Source organism: Camelus dromedarius, chromosome 1 (assembly GCF_036321535.1).
Source record: "Camelus dromedarius isolate mCamDro1 chromosome 1, mCamDro1.pat, whole genome shotgun sequence".
Lineage (NCBI taxonomy): Eukaryota > Metazoa > Chordata > Mammalia > Artiodactyla > Camelidae > Camelus > Camelus dromedarius.
This window is the reverse complement of record NC_087436.1, coordinates 23330834-23351869: the sequence shown is the minus strand read 5'-3', so window position 1 is coordinate 23351869 and position 21036 is coordinate 23330834. Positions and strand designations below refer to the sequence as shown.

Genomic DNA, 21036 nt, shown 5'->3' with positions numbered 1-21036 from the left:
ATCTCGTCACGGCCTGCCTTATCTCCCATCAATCTTTCCTCCTTAATCTCAAACATCTACATTCCAGGATATGCTTACATTCCCCCAAATATAGCACACTCCCCTTTTGGCCCTTCTGCCTTCTCAAGCAATTCTATTTGCCAGGCATTCCCTTCTCCCATCTGCCCAAAGCACGTCTACCAATGCTTGGACTCAGCTCAACTATTACCTTCTCAAGAAAGTCCTTCTTGATATCTGCAGGTGGAAGGAAATACTTCCTCCTCTACCTGTTCTCATGCTGACCTCCTCTGCCATTACAATATCACTCGCTTCCTTGCTCTGATTTGTTTTTACCATCTGCACCGACCATTTGAATGTGAGGATTTGGAAGGCTGGGTCCATTCCACAGCATCATGCATGTTAGGTAACTTCATATGAGTTCATAGCATGTGCTTGTGCCTCCCCGGTTGCATACAGCAGGAGATTGTAAGCAGAAGCAGCAAAAGTAACCTCATACAGTAAAGAACACAAGACTTTTTAAAAACAGCCCAGCAGGCTTCTCTCAGAGGCAATGGATTTCATGAGGAACAGATACTATAACAATAACAACATGACAAATATGGATTATCATAGGCAGAGAATGTACAGAATTGGGGGGAAATTGCAAGCTATATTTCATCACAGCGTAGACAGAACTACAGGTTCTTCCTGCACCGCCGCACTCATTAAAAAGAGTATGACCACTAATAAAATTATGTAATTGGACAGAAAATATAGAATAGAAAAATGAAAGAACAATTATTTTTAACTTTATAAGACTGTACTTACTTTTTTGTAATCATGTCAACCACAGATTTTAAATAATCTTCGTTACTCTAAAAATAAGAAAAATATTTTTCTGAAACTGAGCATGTCTCATAGATCTACTAATACCTGTAAATCTAGTTCATGTGTGGAATGTCATTACGTCTTAATTTCTAGTGTTTTCACTTTCAACGAAAGAATTTAAAATATCCATGTGTCTAAAAGATCTTACTGGAACACTGAAAATATTTCATTCTCCCTTGGTTACATATCACCACACAGTATTTATACTTAAAAATTAGTATACAAAAATTTATATATCTAAAACAGTTTTGTCCTAAAAGGGGGATGGCTTAAAGAATTGCTCTTTTCTGGAAGTGTCTTGATTGTATGAGTGTTATATGCAATAAGCTTACTTCAAAATTATACCACATTTTTCCAGATAGTATTTCTCAGCTTGATTCTCAAGTTTTCTTCCATCAACAAACTTTTTGTATCTACTCTGCTAGATTAGATGACGGATTCATTTGTAAGTTGCTTTTGCTGACTTATTCTCTCAGGTAACTTTTTAAAAAAAACATAACCTATGGTATTTACAAGATGTAGCCTCAGTGTCCAATATAAAATTCTGAAAATTTTTGAATAATAATAGTTCTATTGACAAATCTAAGTATTCTGGAAGGCAATTTTGAATGTATATGGTTAGATTGCTTGTTTAAAACTATCAGTACGATGCAGAAAATCCTATTATAGTACTTCAGGTTCTTAAGACAGCCCAATATTGAATCACCAGCTATTTCTTGCACAGTGAAATATAGTACTACTAAAGTTATACTTCTTCTTAAGTATTCTATGTTCCATTTTAAAATTTGTCTCCCAATATTTTATTATTGGTCCAAAGATTTTAGGCAGATGTGCACTGTGTCAGCAGCAAAGAAATAGATTACAGTATGTAATACAGGGAAATGTGATATAACATTTTAGAGATTATGTATATGCTTCCAATATTAAGAAAGTAAACTTAGAAAGAATGGTTGTTTAATCTTTTATTTATGTTTTCATATTAGTTTTCCTATTGCTTGTTTGGTTTAGAGTTTTCCTAAAACTGTATTCAAAGAGTAAACTTGCAGTCAAAGATATGTTTATTATAAAAATTCAAACAACAGGGAAAAAATAAAGGACAACAAAGATCCCTTTAATCCAGATTTCCTTTGAGTCAGGGACAACCATTACATATATTTTGGTTTTTCAAGCATGAAGGTTAGCTCATTCTCTTTTTTCTTTATATATTTCATCTGTCTGTATATCGTCTTTTTCTCTTTCCTTCCTTCCTTCCTTCCTTCCTTATTTCTACTACATTTTACATAGATAATATTATATGAAATATGATGCTCTACAACTTTTTTCAGTCAATAATATGGTAGGGACATTGTTTTATCTCAGTGAATACAGATATTCATTCTCCTTTCAATGGTTACAGATTATTGCAATGTAGATATAAATATTTAGTCAGCCTATTACTGATAGATATTTTGGCTGTTTCTAACATAATGCTTTTATAAAACAACAGTGCATTGAAATCCTTGAAATTATTACTTATTGAACACTTACTACATGCGGTCCATCATTGTATATAATGTAAATATATTAGCCAATTTAATGGCCAAAACCACCCTATAACATGGGCAATATCATCACTATTTTACAGATAAGGAAAGTAGAGCAAAGAGAAGTTAAGCGACTTGTTCAAATTCATGAGCCAGGAAGTGGAGAAGCGGACATTTGAACCTTGGCAATCTAGATCAGAGTCTGTGTCCTCAACTAGTCTACTGTACTGTCATATTTTTATTATTTTGAAATTCTTGGCTGATTATCTCCTTAGGGTAACTCCCAAGAATTAAGATTTCTGATTCAAAGGGTAACATATGTTAAATCTGACACATATTGCCAGATTCCCCACCAAAAGGTCTTATGGTGGTAATATTTATACCGTACTTTGTAATTTTACATGGCATTAGAGGCAGGACACAAAACTTTGGGGCCATTAGCGAGACACAGATTTGAATCTGCTCTATTAATTACTGGGCAAGCTCCTTACTTTCCTTAAGCTCCAGTTTCTTCATCTGGATATCTACTTTACAGGGATGTAATGCAGATTATAAATAATGTATATAAAAATTGTCCACCATCCTTCAGATATAGAAAGGAGTCTCTCAATTGACAATAGCTACTGTGACTTAATATAAATTATCTCTTGATTCGTGTACCAACCTTTTATTGGGCTGGACAGGTTTTATTACTACAACATCAATTTTAATATTCTGTTTGTAAATATAATTTCTGTACCATATAGTGTGCAGGGCTCCCAATAATATACTTAACAATATAGTCATATTTCTCCCATTTGGAACCAGTATATTTCCTTTTTAGTTTGACATATTTGATTCTTTTGCAGTGGTACCAAACAAGCATTAAATACATTGTGTGCTATTCAAAAAAAGCATCTATGAATTGCTTTTTTAAATTTAAGAAAAAAATTCAAAATGATACAGTGATTACCATGGAGGAAGAGTATTTAGAGACTAAGGCTGTGAGTGAGGAGAGCTCCTTATTTTCATACGTACGTCTGAGACAGAGACAATCACCACGGAGTCCTTCTCTTCTGAAAGAGTCATCCTGGAGACAACAGAGGTCAGCGTCTGCTTCAGGTAACTACGATTTCCTCTGTCAACAGTGGAAATACCCAGTGCAAAAGAAACTGCAAATGTAGGAGCACAAAATCATCATTTCATACTACAGAGAAAACACAATTTAGCATTAATATTTACACTTATTCCTCTGTTTAGGTTAGTTGTATGGTCATCAAAAGTTTAAACTCTACTGCAAAACTAATACAAATCACTGTTAATTTTTATCACATATTTCATTTACTGTTTGAGGAAATTCCAATTTGCAATAGGCTGTTAGTTAAAGCATTAGACTCCAAGACGAACGTGTTGGAGAATTTCAATGTGGTGAAAACTAAAACTAGCCACTCTCCATTTATTATAGTTTTTGTCTAACTGGGTACGAAACTTCACACGTTACCTGATTCTCTATTCTTCTTCCTACGGAGACAATGGAACCCAAAGTGGGAAAAATACTATGAAATATTTTCATCTGTGAAAAAATTGTATAGAGTAATTCCCAAATGATTTGATGGAATGAATCCATGTCCCTAAGTGATTTTTACAGTGTATTAATGACAGGCACTGGGAGAACAGACTCCACGTTATTCCACATACATATTAAGGCTCTATTAGTGAAGTCTGTCCAAACTTAATCTTGGCTGCAGCAGCCCCTGGCTGTTTGAGTTTGGTCAAGATTTAGAGCCTCTGCAGCCTCAATTTCTCCATCTTTAAGATGAGGATAAGGACTTACAGAATAGCTAAGTGAGGAACTCAGAAAATCCTCTTCCTAAAAAGCAATAATAAAACTGGAAAGAAGTTGTCAAACCAATCAGAGCCCTGGACATAACAAACTAAGAGGCATTTATTTAAGAAAAATTATTGAACTTCAGTGAGAACAGTAAGAATCAGTATTTCCCTGATCACTATTCATACTTTCATGTGTTTATTGGCCATTGGGTAGTCTTTTGTGAAATCCCTGTTTAAGATATTGTCAATTTCTCAAGTTGTCTGTATTTTTCTTACTGATTTATTGATGTTCTTTACAGATTCTGAGTATGAACCCTTTGTTAGTTACATGTATTACAAATATCCCCCACCATGAGTTCAATGTTTTACATTTCAAAATTAAGAGCAGAAAGTCTTAATTTTAATATTGTGTAATTTATCAATCATTTCCTTTATAGTTAGTGTTTTTTGATTCCTGTTGAGAAATCTTTGCTTATCTTCAAGTCATAAAGATGTTTTCCTGAATATTTCCTAGATGATTTATTGTTTAGCCTTTTAAATTTAGATTTACAATCCACCTGGAACAGATTTTTATGAATGGTGTGAGCCAGAAGTTAAGTCTCAGGCTTCAGGATCCACTCTCAAATGATTCCTGGAATGGCTTCCCACAGCTTAAGATAAGGAATACATTTGCAAAGGTCTGTAAAGCTTTCAGTGACCTGGTCCTGACCTACCTCCTCCACCTGCTCTCCAAAACAGTCTTCTTTAGTGTCTTTTAGCTTCTCAAACTGACCAGACCCCACTTCTCATCTCCAGGCCTCTGCAAATGCCTTTCCTTGTTGCCAGAACACTCTCCTGGATCCCTGATGCTAAACCATGTCTTCTGGCACCCTCTTCCCAACACAGTTGGCTTGTCAGAAGCATGTGACATAGATCAGCACTGCTTATTCCCAAGGAGTGCCTAGAACAGAGGTCAGCACACTTTGTCTATGAAAGGCCAGATGGTAAACATTTTTGGCTCTCAGGCCGTATCATCTCTGTTGCAACTACTCATCTCTGCTGATGTAGCATGAAAGCAGCCACAGGAAATAGGTGAACAACAAGCATAATCTCAGTCCAACAAAAGTGTATTTAAAAACAGTCAGATTTGGCCTGTGCATTCTAGTTTGCTGACCTTTGGCAGAGAGTGACTCGCTCATTGGACTGAAATAGGTTTGTGGGAATGAAAGGTGTTCTGAGACTTAGCCTAATTGCCCTGCTTCTAACGAAAATGCTTTTTCTCTTCTATACTTGGTGAACTTGAACTCATTTTTCAAGGCTTAGCTCAATCATCATCTCTTCAGTAAAGCTTTTGCTGACTTTGGTCTTCAGAGAGATGGAGAAATAAAAAGATAACCAGATAAGAAATAGATTTATCAAAACCAAGGGAGAAATAAGTCGCCAAGCGCTCAGCAGATGGTTAATGTACGTTTGGCTTATACTGACTTTCAAAGCATCTATATTAAAATTAAATTTAAATTTGTCTCCAAATAGAACAATTTTTTTCTGCCAGACAATATACTGATTTCTAGTAATCCAAATTAATGCCAGACAGGTTTGTATATATCAATCTGAATATCATATTAATAGATTACATTTTAAAACTTAAAAGGATATTCCCAAAGATCAAAATATCTGTATTTGATTTTCCAGTTCTAAGTTCACTTACCACCTGTTTTCTCTTTGCCAATAATTACATCAGGATAAATTCTGCCTACTTTCCTTAGATGAGGGAAAAAGAACTTCAGGACTTCAAATGCATTAGGGGTTGTTTCATTCCTATCCAATGCATTCACTTTCTTCTTAACTGAAAGAGAGGAAAAATAGGGTCTCTGAGTTCATGACTAAAGGGATTCTTCTTCTGGTACAATTTTTTTAAATGAGGATGAATAAATTATCACAGATTAATTCCATATTCAATATATAAGATAAATACTATTAAATGTGAATTATCAAAATCATAAGACTACAAAATATAGCTCAAAGATTATTAATTCATATTTACTTTAAAAGTACTATTTAATTTAAGTCTCACACACTGAGCAACACAACCAGAGGCTAACAGAACTAAAACAGTTCCAAACGAAGGAAGCAGAACTGAAACATGCTCTAACTGGCCTGCTCTCCTACTTTGATTAATACCACATCATTAAAGTTTGTCTCTTCATAACTTTGTTTTGTAGCCCCTCAACATTTAATGATTTTTTTGGTACCATTCATTTGAATTTGCCCCCATAATTCTGAAAAAGAGGAACAAAGTTGGAGTGCTCACACTACCCAATTTAATTCATAATACATAGTACAGTAATCAAGACAGTGTGGTATTAAAGAACAAACAGAAACATAGACAAATGGAACAGAACAGAGATCCAGACACAGATCCACACAAATATGGGCAATCGATTTTTGAAAAAAGCACAAAGGCAATTCAATACAGAAGGGACCTTTTAGACAAATGGTGCTAAAACACATGGACACTCACATGAAAAAGACTGAATCTTGACCTATACTTCAGGCCATTTATAAAAATGAACTCAAAAGTTTCGTAGACCTAAATGCAAAATCTTAAACTATAAATTAAAAGAAAAGAAAAGAAAATCTTTATTGACCCTGTTCTAGATAAAGTTCTTAGATACAACACCAAAAGCATAATATATAAAAAGGAAAACTGGTAAACTGGACTTCATCAAAATTATAATTGTCTGCTCTTTGAAGGATACCATAAGAAGCCACAGACTGGGAGAAAATATTCCCAAATCACAAATCCATTTGATACATGTCCAGGATATATATAGAACTCTCAAAACTCAACAACAAGGAAAAAATTCACCTAATTAAAAAATGTGCAACATATTTGAACAGGCATCTCATCAAAGAAGATATATGGATGGCAAATAAGCACATAAAGATGCTCCACATCTTTAATTTCCAGAGAAATACAACTTAATATGAGATACCATGACATTAGAATGACTATAATTAACTGGAGTGACTAACTCTCATACATTGCTGCAGGGAAGGCAGAATGGTGCAGCCACTCTGGAAAACAGTTTGGCAGACTCTTATAATGTTAAACGTACACCTACTATATTCCCATCAATCCTAGATACTTATCCTAAAAAAATGAAAATTCCCTTCATATAAAAAATTTGTAGATGATTGCTTATGGCAACAAGTATCATCAAAAAACAAAACAAACAAAAACCCCAAATACAATCCAGATGTCTCTCAAATGTTGAAAGGATAAACAACTATCCTTTGCACATCTATACGGAGGAATGTGATTCAGCAAAAAAAGGCCACATTACAACATGAATGAATCTATGCCAAATGAAAGAAGCCAGTCTCAAAGGGTTCCACATGTGTGATTTCACTTGTTCGGCATTCTGGAAAATAGAAAGCTATAGGAATAGAGAACTGATCAGTTGTGGCTGCCGGGGTTGAGCGTAGGGGGAGGTATTATAGGGAGCGAAGCAGGAGGCAGGACTTCTATCCTACAGAAATGGGCAGCCACTGAAGTTTGATATATAGGACAGTGTAGCCTTCACTTTGGCTATAATGAGAGTAAATAGGTGGGGACAGGTTGGAGAGAGAGAAAAAAAAATAGAAGTATGTTAACAATCATTCAGATGAAGCACGAAGGTGGCCTGACTAGGGTAGTAGAGATGGTGATAGGAAAATGTGGACAGACTTGTGAGATACATAGGATTATGAGTCAACAGGATTGCTTACTGACTGCCCTGGAAGTATTTAGAGGGAGAAGGATTCAGAGAAGATGCTCAGGTTTCTGGGTGCGGCCATTGGATGGATCACAGATGGTGCTGCAATTCACAGAGACAGAAAACACAGGGAAATCATTTTCGAGGTAGAGATGAGAGGAAGTTCATCAGTGATGTCTCTTACCTGACTTTTGCATGTCTCATAGTGAAAGAATGAGTACTGATTTAGTTATATTTATTGGGAAGAAATGCCCTAAAATCAGAAAGCATAAAATCTAAATTTCCAAGCACAAAAGATAAAACCAACCAACCACCATATACAAAAGCAAAAACAATACAAACCCGAATTTACTGATATATTCTCTCCTTGTGTGATTTCATATTTGATTTTATTCAAGGCTTTAATCAGCTCTTGGCGATTTCTTTCAGTTCTGTTTTTTAAATGTAGTATACCTTCCTTAAACTCCAAAATATGGTTTCTACAATTAATTAATTGATTACCTACAAAGAAAACATATATGTATATACATTTATATGTAGTAATGGTATCATACAGTTTTCTATAATATATAACAAATGTAAAATATATGCTTCAATATAACTATGGATATTTATATAGCACTATATATATATATATTCTGGAGAAAAGAGTAAAATGTTAAAAATAGTAATATCTGGAAGGTGGGAATTATCAATGGTTTTTGCTTTATTACTTTGTGCTTTTCTGTGCTTTCCAAATTTCCCATTTTGTGCATGTATTAGATTTGTAATTAGAGGGAAAAACCAGTTGAGAGAAAAAATTCACTTCTAAGAATTTTCCTGAAGAAAATGACCAGAAATATGTACACAGATTTGGTTCTAAGGATGTTCAACACAGGCAGCATTATTTTTCATTGTAAGAAAACTGAAAATAACCTAAATGCCCAATGATGGAACTATGCTAAATAAATTACAGAATGTCCTTTTAAGAGTTCTGGTGGCTCTCGTGTTAAACCACATGTAAGTGACTCCCAATTTTGCCACTTATCTGTGTGACCTTGGGCAAGCTACTTAATTTCTGTTAGCCTCTCTTCCTTCAGGTGTAAATGGATATATAAAAATCCCTGCTGCAGAGCTGTTGGGAAGTGGTAATGCTATTATATACATAAACCATACGGCAAAGCACAAGAGAAAAAAATGCTTCAACAAATGTCTAATAAATGTTATTTATCAATGGGCTACTCTTTATTCATTTATCAATTAAATACTATGGAGCTATGAAAATCACCTTGTAGAAGAATATTTAATGTAAAACAATTGCTTTTTAAAAACAAAACAATAAAATAATTTCCTTTTTGCAAAAAAATACCTTCACAGAGTAAAAAAAGAGTAAGTGTACAAGTTTATCTTTTGTTAATATATAATCTTTGGTTTGTTGAATCACTTTTTATTTCCTATTTTCACAAAATTCTTTTGTTTCCAAAATTAGGTTGCATTGCTTCTGTAATCAGAAAAAAAATTGATAATTTAAAAAATTAAACACCTTTTATTTACCAACTACTCTATGTCAATGGAAATACAGAAATAAGTAAGATATGGTCAGTTCTAGCCTTTAGGAAGTTTATAGGCTAAATGGTAGAACTAACTTAATTGGTAATTTAAACCAATGTGATATTTCTGATGTTATAGATTCCCTTCTTGGGTTTTAACTAATTAAACACATACACTGGTAACACCAGCCCCAAATAGGGACTATCAGCTTTATTTGGGGCTCTCTGATAATAAACATATTGCAGAGTGCACTGGGATTGTCCTAATTCCCCACCCAAGTTAACTTACCCCTACTCCCACCCCATTATTGAAAGAGGAGCTGGACAACAGTGGGGCCACATGCACAAAGGGGATGACTTGCCACCTGTGCTAACTACTTTAGGAGGGAAAAGTAAAGAGGGAGTCTGGCCCTTCCTATGTAGAAAGTACACAGGACAGATATTGTAACAAAAAGAGCCAGAGATGGCCCGAGTTGCCTTTTTAAGGAAGTGATTCTGCCTCCTTGTTAATTTGACCCACAGAAGTCAAGTCTGACCAATCTCACCGTTCAGATGAATCTCCTAGTCTTCTGAGATTGGTAATGAGCTACTGGGTAAAGTTCCAAGTGTTCACTTTAAAATGCCCTCTCTAGGAGGATGGAATGAAAGATATCCCCTTGAAGGAAATATAGCCCTGCAGAACAAGGTTTCAACCCCTGTGTGCAGTGACAATAGTATTCACAGAAGACAGAATCTAGATGTATGTATATGTATGACTGAAACATGCTGTACACCAGTTTGACACATTGTAGCTGACGAAACTTCAATTTTTCAAAAAGTGTACAAATTTTGTAGTCCATTCCATAGTACAAATTTGCTTTAATAGAAAGAAAATGGAGTCACTCTTTGCCCCCCGCCAAGTTCTTTTTTTCAGATGACTTTATATACCTTGGAATGCCACTACAGACTGTCACAGGAACAACTCACTCAATGGAGAAGCACAGCAGAAGACTATTAGGTGGGACACATCCTTCAGAAAGATCATTCTGGTGACCACGCAGAAGATTCTTTCAGGGAGGCAAAACTAAAGCCAGAGAAATTACCCAATGGGAACCTACAGTGATATTAGTTCCAAGTGAGAGATGATAAAGAATAAACCAGAGTAGAAAGGATCAGGAAGCAGGAGATGGATATGAGAGATGTCTGAGATCTCTTCTTGGAAAGACTCAGCAACTGTCTGAGAGCGAAGAGATTAGAACCCCTGCTAGACTTCCGGTGTGACTCTAGATTTCTAATCTGGTGTTCAATCTGGATCGGCACACAGGAAAGGGAGCAGGGCCAGAGGGGCATCCAAATGTGTGGCAAATACATGGCTCAGAAAAAATGAGGGCACAAAGTGGCTTCCAACCTCAGTTGCTTTGTTAAAATATGGAACATCTAATTAGAGAAGCAATACCTGGGTTAAAATTTTAGAAAACAACACAGAAAAGAAAAAAAAAATCCATTGTTATCCCACTGCTCAAAGAGAACCACTATTAATGTTTAGCTTTATGTGGTTCTAGACTGTGCTTACTTTTCCCCTCCTGCTTTGGCATATAAATGTCAAATATAATAATGCAGAGGGAAAAAAAACATTAGGTTAGGTACAGTGGTTCATTTTATGTTGAAAAAGGCATAATCTATGATGAAAACAAAGTAACTGTTAGATAGTGAAACATCAAAATATATACAGAAAAAACTATTCAGAGACTCAAGAATATGGGAAATTATATTATTATTCACAAGGAAAGCACAGAAATTGGCTGTCAATTTTGGGTGGAATAAAAATAAATTCACTGGTTGGAAGACAATAAATTCCAGATGGATTGTTTTAATTAGGGTAAAATATAAAAACATGAAAGGAATGATGATATGTTTGAGCTGAAACATTTAATATTTTTTCACTCATCTGCCTTTTAGGAACAAGAACACACATATGTGCAACCTGTGCCAAAGGCTGGATGATGCCAGTGCCCTGCTCAAAACCCTCCAGAGATTTCCCATCACACTTAGACAAACTGCCAAAGCCCTCACTATGCCAGAGCCTACCTGCCCGGGGCCTTGGCTCTCTCTGCCTCATCCCCCACCCCTCCTACCTCACTCTGGGGGGCAGCTCCAGCCACACGGGCTCCATGCTGTTCCTCACGCCAGCCACTCTCCCACCTCAGCACTTCAGCTTTTGCAGTGTTCTCAGCTCACCCCCCAGATACAGATCCGGTCAGCGCTCCTTAATTTCATTCAGTTTTCTGCAAAAACTTTACCTACTCAGAGAAGCCTACCTTGCCACCCTACGTGAAACAGAGCACTCTCCCTCTCTTCTTTTTCTTTTTCAGATCACTTATCACTCCCTGACTTCTATTACATATTTACCATTTTTATGTCTCTCTCCAGAGCACTCTGGAATTTCAGCTTGAGAACACCAAGAACTCTAGTTTTTTTTATACAAAATTCCCAATGCCTGAAACAATGGCAGGGATACAGCTTCTACACAAACATATGCAGAATGAATGAATAAACAAATTAATGAATAAATGGATTTGCCCAAATAGGAACTGATGTGAATGGTTCTAAAACTGCACCACGCTTTAATCAAAAGAACTGCAACTATCCCAGGTAAATCTTGAATATTCATGCGGTGAATACTATTTGATGATGCTTAAAATTTTTACAGTGGGTGTGGTTTAGCCAGTATAGCCCTATGTTATTGGGGTTTCCAGGGTAATGTTCTCTTTGCAAAATGGGTCATGTGTTTGGAGTTGATATATCATGGATGATGCAACATATCTGGACTTCCACAATGTAAGTCAGTCCTTGAGGGATCAATTTGGTAAACATGAGAAGAGTTTTCTCTAGAGGAAGTAGTATTTTCAGAAACAACTATACTAAAATAATAAAGGACATAATCTCTAGTCGTGTATCTGCTTCTTGTACATTTTTACCTGATAATTCATAAGTGTTCTATTTAAAACATATTACTTGCATATTCACTCAGGTATTTCGTGAGGATGAAATGATACAAAATTATTTTGCAAAAGTTTGAAAAATTAGGTGTTTTGAGTCAACTGTAGCGCAACTGTGAAAACAAACACCGGCCCATGTGTACAATGGGCCAATGTCACTTCCACCCATAAAAAGGGGGCCAGGTAAGATCTCAAGTACCACTGACCTTTGCTTCTCATAGCAGAGGTCCAAGGCACTGTTCCCCAGTGTAAATAAAATGCAAACCACATTTGTAATTTAAAATTTTCTAGTAGCCACATTAAAAAAAAACCAAATAGAAACAAATAAAAGTAATTGTAAATAGTATAAGTAATGTAATCAATATATCTAAAATATTTTTCAACATGTAATCAACATAATTAATAGAATAGCTTTTTTGTTCTAAGTATTCTAAATTCTGTGTATATTTTATACTTTTCTGGTATATCTTAACTCAGATGCTCAAATTTGATAGTTACAGTAAAAATGCAGTCTTACCAAAACAATAAAATTTTGCTTAATGGAGAAATATTTTGTACTGCTTCCATTTTAAAATTCAAGGTACATAAAATAAAATAAAATAAAATAAAATAAAATAAAATAAAATAAAATAAAATAAAATAAAATAACTTAGTTCCCCAGTTGTACTAACTGTATTTCAAGTGCTTGATAACCACTTGACTAGGGATGACCATATGGGACAGCATAGGTCTGTGGCACCAGCTGCAAGCTCATTAGAAATGCAGGATCTCAGGCCTCACCCCAGACCTACTGAGTCAGAATCTGTATTTTAATAAGATTCACAGGTGATTGGTATGCACGTTAAAACTTGAGAAGCACCATCAAAGACCCCTTTAACTATTTTATCTTTCTCATCATTCACTTTACCATAGTTCAAGTCTTTATTGCCTCTAGATGCACTGTTATAATTGCCTCTTAATTAGTCTCTCACCTCCAATCCACAATTAATCTTCTGGAAACACTGCTCAGAGGCTTTAAAAGATTCCCTGGGTGCTTACTGGATAAAATCAAAACACTTGCCTTAATACAGGAGGCCCCATATAGTACGGCCGTGACCTGACTTTTCACACTATTTCATTGACTAAACACCTGCAGCAATGAGAAGCAAGCTGTGGAAGTCATGCTTTCCTCCATTTAATATTCACCATGTGTCACTCACTGTGTTGTGTGATAGGTGAACAAACATGGATAAAGTCAAGTTTCTGCCCAAAATTAACTGACAATCAGGCTGCAAGGGATGAGAGAAAGGAGCATATATTTAAACAATTAATTATAAAGTAATTGTTAAAATGGAACTATCCTCAAGTGCCACAGGCAAAGGGAGGTAGGAATGATTAATTCTTAAGCGGGACTAAAGAGTCGGGAGGGTGATGGGAAAGGTTTCAGAGAAGAGGGAATATTTGAGAATTCGAAGAATATATAGAATTTTGCATACAGCAAAGAGCAGAAAAGGGCATTCCAGGCTAAGAAAACAACAACATAAATGCATAAGTATAAAATAGTATGGTGTATCAAGGGGAAAGCAAGTCCTTAACTCAGGGGATAGAAAGGAGGGGAAACAGCATTGAGTTCAAATATTGGCCCACTTTAAACATATTATTCATTTATTTGTATACTCAATATAGTTCCAAAAAAAGAATATCTGAGGTAATTGTTAGCAGAGGAAGCTGCCAGATTACACCCCTCCACGTATACTTTGCAATAATCAAATCATATACCACACCCTATAAACTATATACCACACCCTTTAAACTTCCTACAAATGGTTCCTCTATGTGTTTGTTTTATGGTGAAATATTTCAACATTACAAAGAGTATTGATGACCTAAAACAAACAGACTGCTAGTTATTTCTCTAGCAAAAAAAAAGAAAGAAAAAAAGGAGGGGGGCCATTTATTCAGTATCGGCAGAGAATTGCAATTCAGAGTCTACAGCCATTGCAAACCATGTGCCAAGTCCCCCCACAGAAAAGGAAGGAGCATGCTTTTATAGAGGGGAAAGGTAGTTGGGAGGGCAGTAGTAAACAAAGGGTCTGTGGCTTTCCATTGACTGAGTCCTTGCCAGGAAAAAAGAGGAATCTTCCTTCTTCCTGTCAGGCTCTACTATTGTCACAGGGTATGAGAGCCCTCCCTTTTGGTCACCTCTATTTAACTGAGATTTCTATTTATTAATTTTTTACAGTATATAAAAGTTTGAAAGACAATAATAAAAATGAACATCTATGAAACTTCTACTACCCTAGCCTTAGATATTTTATCTATCTCCTTCCAAAGTCAAATTCCCCTTCCTCCCCACTCCCAAATAAGTGGAATTCTGAATTTTGTATTAACAATGTGTTGTTCTTCTTTAAAGTTTTACCAGTTCTGCAAGCTGACTCATATTTGGTTTTAGACATTAATAAATAAAACACATGTATTTTTATTCTTTTATGTATTTACTTCTTTTGCTCAATTTATGTTCTAAAATTAATCTACTGTAAAATGCTCCACTGATTTGAATATACAACATCTTTATCACTGTTAATGAAAAATTATTTTTAAATGTTATCAAGAATATTCTGAGAAATCTTCTTGGAAGATCCTCCAGCCCCAAGTGCTCCAGCTGACACCATGCAGATCACAAAACGCAGCAGAGCCCTTCCTGAATTTCTGATTACTAAATCAAGAGTTTAAAAAAAATGATTTTTTTTAAACTAGTAAGGTTTGGGAAGTTTTACACCAAACAAGGGGAAATGTCTGAAAACAGACTTTTTTCCTCTCCTGCCATTGCATTTCTTAGAACCACAAGTCTAGCCTGTCCCTGTCCAGTAGGGAAAGGAAGACAAAGCTTTTAATTGACTATGAGATGAAAAATTTTAAAAAGAGTGGGACAGAGTCTTTAAAAACAGGAATGAAACTCTTGGAATATCCAGAAGTGACCAAAAGAGGTCTTCAATATTACTATGAACCTGTGGTTATCAGAAGAGGGTGTTTGATAGAACACATATGGTCAATTATTGGAAAAATAAGTTATTCACATTTATATCCCAACAAGTTGAAAGCTTTAATAAATCGATTTCGCATGTGTATAAGAGTATTAGTCTTCATTTTAAAAGCTTTTTGCAAAAGATCGATCGTTTCTATATTCTCAGCTGAACTGAATACTATATGCCTCCTATCATTTCAGTTTTCTTGCTTTTGTAATCTCATTATACAAATTCTTTCAATTTTTAAAAATGTTATACATACAAAAGAAAAACATGGAGTACACAGGTAAGCTCTGCAGCATAAACATCATTATAGTATTAGAATTGATTTCCTAATTATTTTAGAGCTAGATTCCACAGAATCACATACATAGAAAACGAAAATCCTGTTTTAACTGCTCTTTTAAGAGTAGTGTATTCTCAAGAACAGTACCTCATTTTCCAAACTTGAACATACGAATGACAGGAATATAAACGCTTTGAGGAACCAAACTCCTGGCCATAACTGGAAAACACATCAAAGTGATTGTATATATCTCAAAAGTCTACAGTTTCATTATAAGAATACTAACTGTATTAAATGCCTTCTAAGGTTACCAATCTAAATTGCCATCCAAAATTACTAGAAAAATAAGTTTATTTTTGCTTTCTAATTATGAGTAACAGTTTATTTTTTGTTATAAAAGTGCACGTTAACTGTTCTAAAAGAAAAACATATTTGGTTAATGTTTTTATAGGAAATGAAGAAGAATAAAAGTGTATTAAATGATTGAAATTAGTAGTATAAATCAGATAAATAAATATACGTTTCTGGGCTTTGAAACAAATGAGATAAATTTTTGATATTGTGTGTACATGACAAAATTTAGTATTAGAGGACTAAAACATAATTTTAACATTAAGCAGACGACATAAACATTAATTAAAGAACTAAAGCTACCTCCAAAGTTGATCCTCCATGCTACTAGCAAGATTATTTTGTGTGCATTCTGAGTCATGAAGGTGTTTAACAAGAATAACGAAAATTTAACGGAAAACAACCTGACGACAATCTTGGAAGGCTGGGTTAATATATTTACAGGATTCCTAAGTCTTAAATTCAAAATTCAACTATATGAATGCTACAATGCTTAATATGGACTAGAGTCGAAAGACAAAATACAGGAAACCTAGTTAATTTTGAATTTCAGAAAAACAACTTTTTTAGTATAAATATATCCTATGCAATTTTCATACTTAAAACTTATTCGCTGTTCATCTGAAATTCAGATTTAACTGGGCAACCTCTATTTTCATTTGCTAAATTGGCAACCCTACAAACAGCAATAAAACTGTGGTGCGTTTCCCAGTTGTCCATGGAAGAAAGTTCAGGTGCTACACCAGTGCTATAAATTGTTGATTCTGTCTCTCTCCGTCACCTTGCCCCTTTTCAACTTCTCAAAAAAACAAAACAAACAAAAAACTTTAGGGAGCCTTGAAATACTGCTCAAAAATACAATGTAGAATAGGAAAGAGGAAAAAGGAAAGATGCTGGCTGCATAAGAGGAGTTCCTGGAGTCAGACTTTCACATGTTTCTGGAAACGATGAAAAAGTAGGGCAAAAGCTGGGCCCTGAATGGATCCATGAACCTTTGGAGGGAAAAAGAGCGCCTGGGCCAAGAGATGGCCAGGAAGCCCCCCAACCCCTAACGGCAGGCCAAGCCGTTAGCGCGAGCACGGGGCGGGGGTCAGCGCCGCCCAGGAGACCAGGGGCGCCCGTTACAGCTTAACTGCTGCCGGAAAAGGGCGTGGAGGGCTACATGTGAGAGCCTCTAACAAGAGAGCGGGCGACAGCCGCCAGGTTCCCATGTCGCCCCCTTTTCTCCGACCCGGCAGCCTCGCCTCAGCAGTCCCGGAGCCCTGAAGCCCGGGAGGCGAGAAAGGAGGCGGGAGAAGCCACACGCCACTTAACTGGTTTGAGTCATCCTGGAGATGCAGAAGCAGGAGAAACTGAAGAGCACAACGGCGACGAGCGCTATCAACAAGTTCACGTGCCTGGTCCTCATTAAGCTGTCCGGGCGGGCGGGAGCCGGCAGCGGAGCTCGGGGCGGAGCAGACACGCAGCGTCGGCGCCGTGGAGGACGGGCACGCGCCGCGCCTGTGCCCCGGGACGCGCGCCCCCGCGCCCCCCCTCCCCTGTGCGGCCGGGGACTCCATCATGCACGCCCTCTAGGAGCTCCCATCACAGAACTTCGGCACCATTTGCCTCCTCTCCTATGGCTCAGCCCTTAGACTCCTGAACCACTCGCCAGACCCGCTATTAAAAGAGATAAACTATGGGAAAGCTCCCCACTGCCTGGCTCGAGGTGAGTGGCTCAGTAACTTTATTGTCCTGAAATAGGAAGAGATTCCTGTGCCAGACTCTGGGCTAAACAGTTTGCATGTATTATCTCAAGCCCTCACAACTTGCCAGTTTTTTTTTTTTTAAGCATAAAATGAAGATAACAATAGCATTGTAAATTGAGCCACAATGAAGTGAGCTACTTGCTGCAGGTTGCACAGCTGAAAGCGGTTCCTCTACAAACCTTGTCCATAGATGAGAAGTGCCTAAAGAAAATGTCTTTACTTGAAGGTTACTAGTCTTAAATGGTAGCTATCAAATGCCCAAATGACTTAGGAGACTGTGTGTGTGTGTGTGTGTGTGTGTGTGTGTGTGTGTGTGTGTGTGTGTGTGTGTGTTGGGGGTTGGGGGGTGGGGAGGGCGGCAAGCTGAAACCTTCAGCTTAATCCCCTTACCTTTATTTTTTAATTTTTTGGTAGTCCCTCCCCCAGGAAAGGAGCAGGGAGTCAACTTTGTGAAAGAAAAGAGTTATAAATAAAAATTAAACTATATAAATGCCAAAATGCTATGTTGTAAAGTTGTTGGTGAGCGGCAACCCAAGCCAAGTTCGAGGGGTCAGTTTCTCAGACCTTTACCCAAGGCTGAACGTCAGTAGGGTGATACTCTCTTCTGGCAGCTTGAACATGGTTTGTTATCTGGCTTCTCTGCTCTGATTGCTCTTCTTACTTAGGACTCCCTGGCAGTGTCTGGTAACAAGCATTCTACTTCAAATCAGCACTGCACCACTGGCTGGCCTAGTTTCTGGCCCCAGGAGAAGAGAAAAGATTTGAATACATTGAATACAATGCCAGCCTGAGGATGCCAATATAAGCTGTATTTTCTCATGAGCTAACAGCCTGGAGCTGTGGCCTTCAGTTGAGCAGTGACCCAGCCAGAGCCTAAAAGAGGAAATGGGAGGAATAAATACTTCAACTTTATTCTCCTTCATCTCTTCAGTCTCTTGCCAATGCTTTCCATTGGTTAGGCCCTATTGGAAGCCAGAGGGAAAGGGATTTCAGCTTGAGGTACTGGATCATACGAACCTTCCTCCTGGGGTATGAAGCAGGGTGGAGAAAGATCTACTCTAGCAGATTGAGGTGGGGGAAGGAAGCACAAAAGTATCTCCAAATCAGTATTCCACTGCTCTCTTACTTGAACTCCAGGTTTACATTTTCTGAGGCCATCTCAACACTTCTGCTTGGATGTCCCACATTAAACTCAAGATGGCCAAACTTCCTCCCCAAACCAGCTATCTTCCCAGAGTCCTTCAACTTTTATCAATGGCACCACCGTTCTTCTGATCGATTTACTCTTTTTCATTGTATCCCATCATTTATAAATCTTTACATCCCTCCTTTGCAATGTCTCATTTTCCAGACTTGCATTTCTCTTGCTCTCTGCTACCCCATTCCCCAGATTCTTATGATGATACTCAAACTGGTAGTACTGTCTGCAGCATTTACCCACTGCAGACCACTCTTCACTCCAATCCCAGGAAATCTTCCCAGTTCACTAGCATTAGCTGTGACTCTTGTTTAAGCAGCTCCATTCTTCCTGGATGATAAAGTTCAATCCATCAGACTGCTCTCTGCTTTCTCAAGATTATTTCCCAATACTCCCTTACATGCCTCAAAGACCTCCCAGACTCTCTTCTTTATTCCACCCTGAACATGTCATGTTCACTCTTCTCTTTCTGTGCCTTCTCTCTTGATGTCTACCCTCTGCCCAGGAGGCCCAGCCTTCTCCCTGACCATTCAATTCTTTCCACATCTCAAGGTCTCACTCAAGTTTTATCTGTTTTGTGAATAAAAACGTGATTACAACAGAAACAAAAGGAAAGCATGGAGATTAAACAATATGTTATTAAAAAACCAATGGGTCAATGAGGAAATCAAAGCTGAAATTAAAAAATACCTTGAGACAAATGAAAATGAAAGAACAACCATACAAAATTTATGGGATGCAGCAAAGGCTGTGCTAAGAGGGAAGTTTATAGCGATACAGGCCTTCCTCAAAAAAGAACAATCTCAAATAAACAATTTAACCCACCAGCTGAATGAACTAGAAAAAGAACAAAAGACCCCAAAAGGCAGCAGAAGGAAGGAAATTATAAAGATTAGGGATGAAATAAATAAAATACAGATTAAAAAACCATAGAAAAAAATCAATCAAACCAAAAGCTGGTTTTTTTAAAAACTAAATAAAATCGACAAACCTCTGGCCAAACTCACAAAGAAGAAAAAAAAGAGAGCACAAATTAGCAAAATAAGAAAGGATAATGGAGAAATTACAACATAAAATAGAAATGCAGAGTATCACACGAGAATATTATGAAAAACTATATGGAACCAAACTGGATAACCTAGAGGAGATGGACACGTTTCTGGAAACATACTGTCCACCAAGACTGAATCAAGAAGAAACTGACCACTTGAACAAACTGATCACTAGAAATGAAATCGAAATAGCAATAAAAAAACCTCCCTACAAATAAAAGTCCAGGACCAGACAGCTTCACCGGGGAATTCTACAAAACATACAAAGAAGAACTCATACCAGTCTTTCTCAAACTCTTCCAGAAGATTGAAAAGGAGGGAATACTCCTAAACTCATTCTATGAAGCCACCATCACCCTGATACCAAAACCAGGCAAAGACACTACCCAAAAAGAGAATTATAGGCCAATATCACTGATGAACAAAGATGCAAAAATCCTCACCAGAATATTAGCAAATAGAATCCAACAACACATGAAAAAGATTATACATCATGGCCAAGTGGGGTTCATCCCAGGGACACAAGGGTGGTTCAACATATGCAAATCAATCAATGTAATACATCACATCGACAAGAGAAAGGACAAAAACCACATGATCATCTCAATCGATGCAGAAAAAGCATTTGATAAAATTCAACACCCATTTATGATAAAAACTCTTACCAAAGTGGGTATAGAGGGAACATATCTCAACATAATAAAAGCTATATATGACAAACCTACAGCCAGCATAGTACTCAATGGTGAAAAACTCAAAAGCTTCCCACTAAAATCTGGGACAAGACAAGGATGCTCACTATCACCACTCCTATTCAACATAGTCTTGGAAGTCCTAGCCACAGCAATCAGGCAAGAGAGAGAAATAAAAGGGATCCAAATTGGAAAAGAAGAGGTAAAAGTGTCACTATATGCCGACGACATGTTACTATATATAGAAAACCCTAAAAGGTC

The 21036-nt window shown here is 36.9% G+C and overlaps 1 protein-coding gene across 1 annotated transcript in view; it reads right to left on the bottom strand.

The window, feature by feature from the left end:
• MGAT4D (MGAT4 family member D) overlaps nt 1-17511 on the bottom strand; it is a 40971-nt gene extending 23460 nt beyond the window's left edge. Inside the window, exons 1-5 of the mRNA XM_031465637.2 lie at nt 17400-17511; nt 8279-8437; nt 5887-6024; nt 3408-3541; nt 808-854 (exon numbers count right to left, since the gene is read on the bottom strand). Coding sequence (XP_031321497.2) covers nt 808-854; nt 3408-3541; nt 5887-6024; nt 8279-8437; nt 17400-17493 — 572 coding nt within the window. The 5' untranslated portion in view covers nt 17494-17511. The remainder of the gene's footprint in view (nt 1-807; nt 855-3407; nt 3542-5886; nt 6025-8278; nt 8438-17399) is intronic.
• Between the last annotated feature and the right edge of the window lie 3525 nt (nt 17512-21036).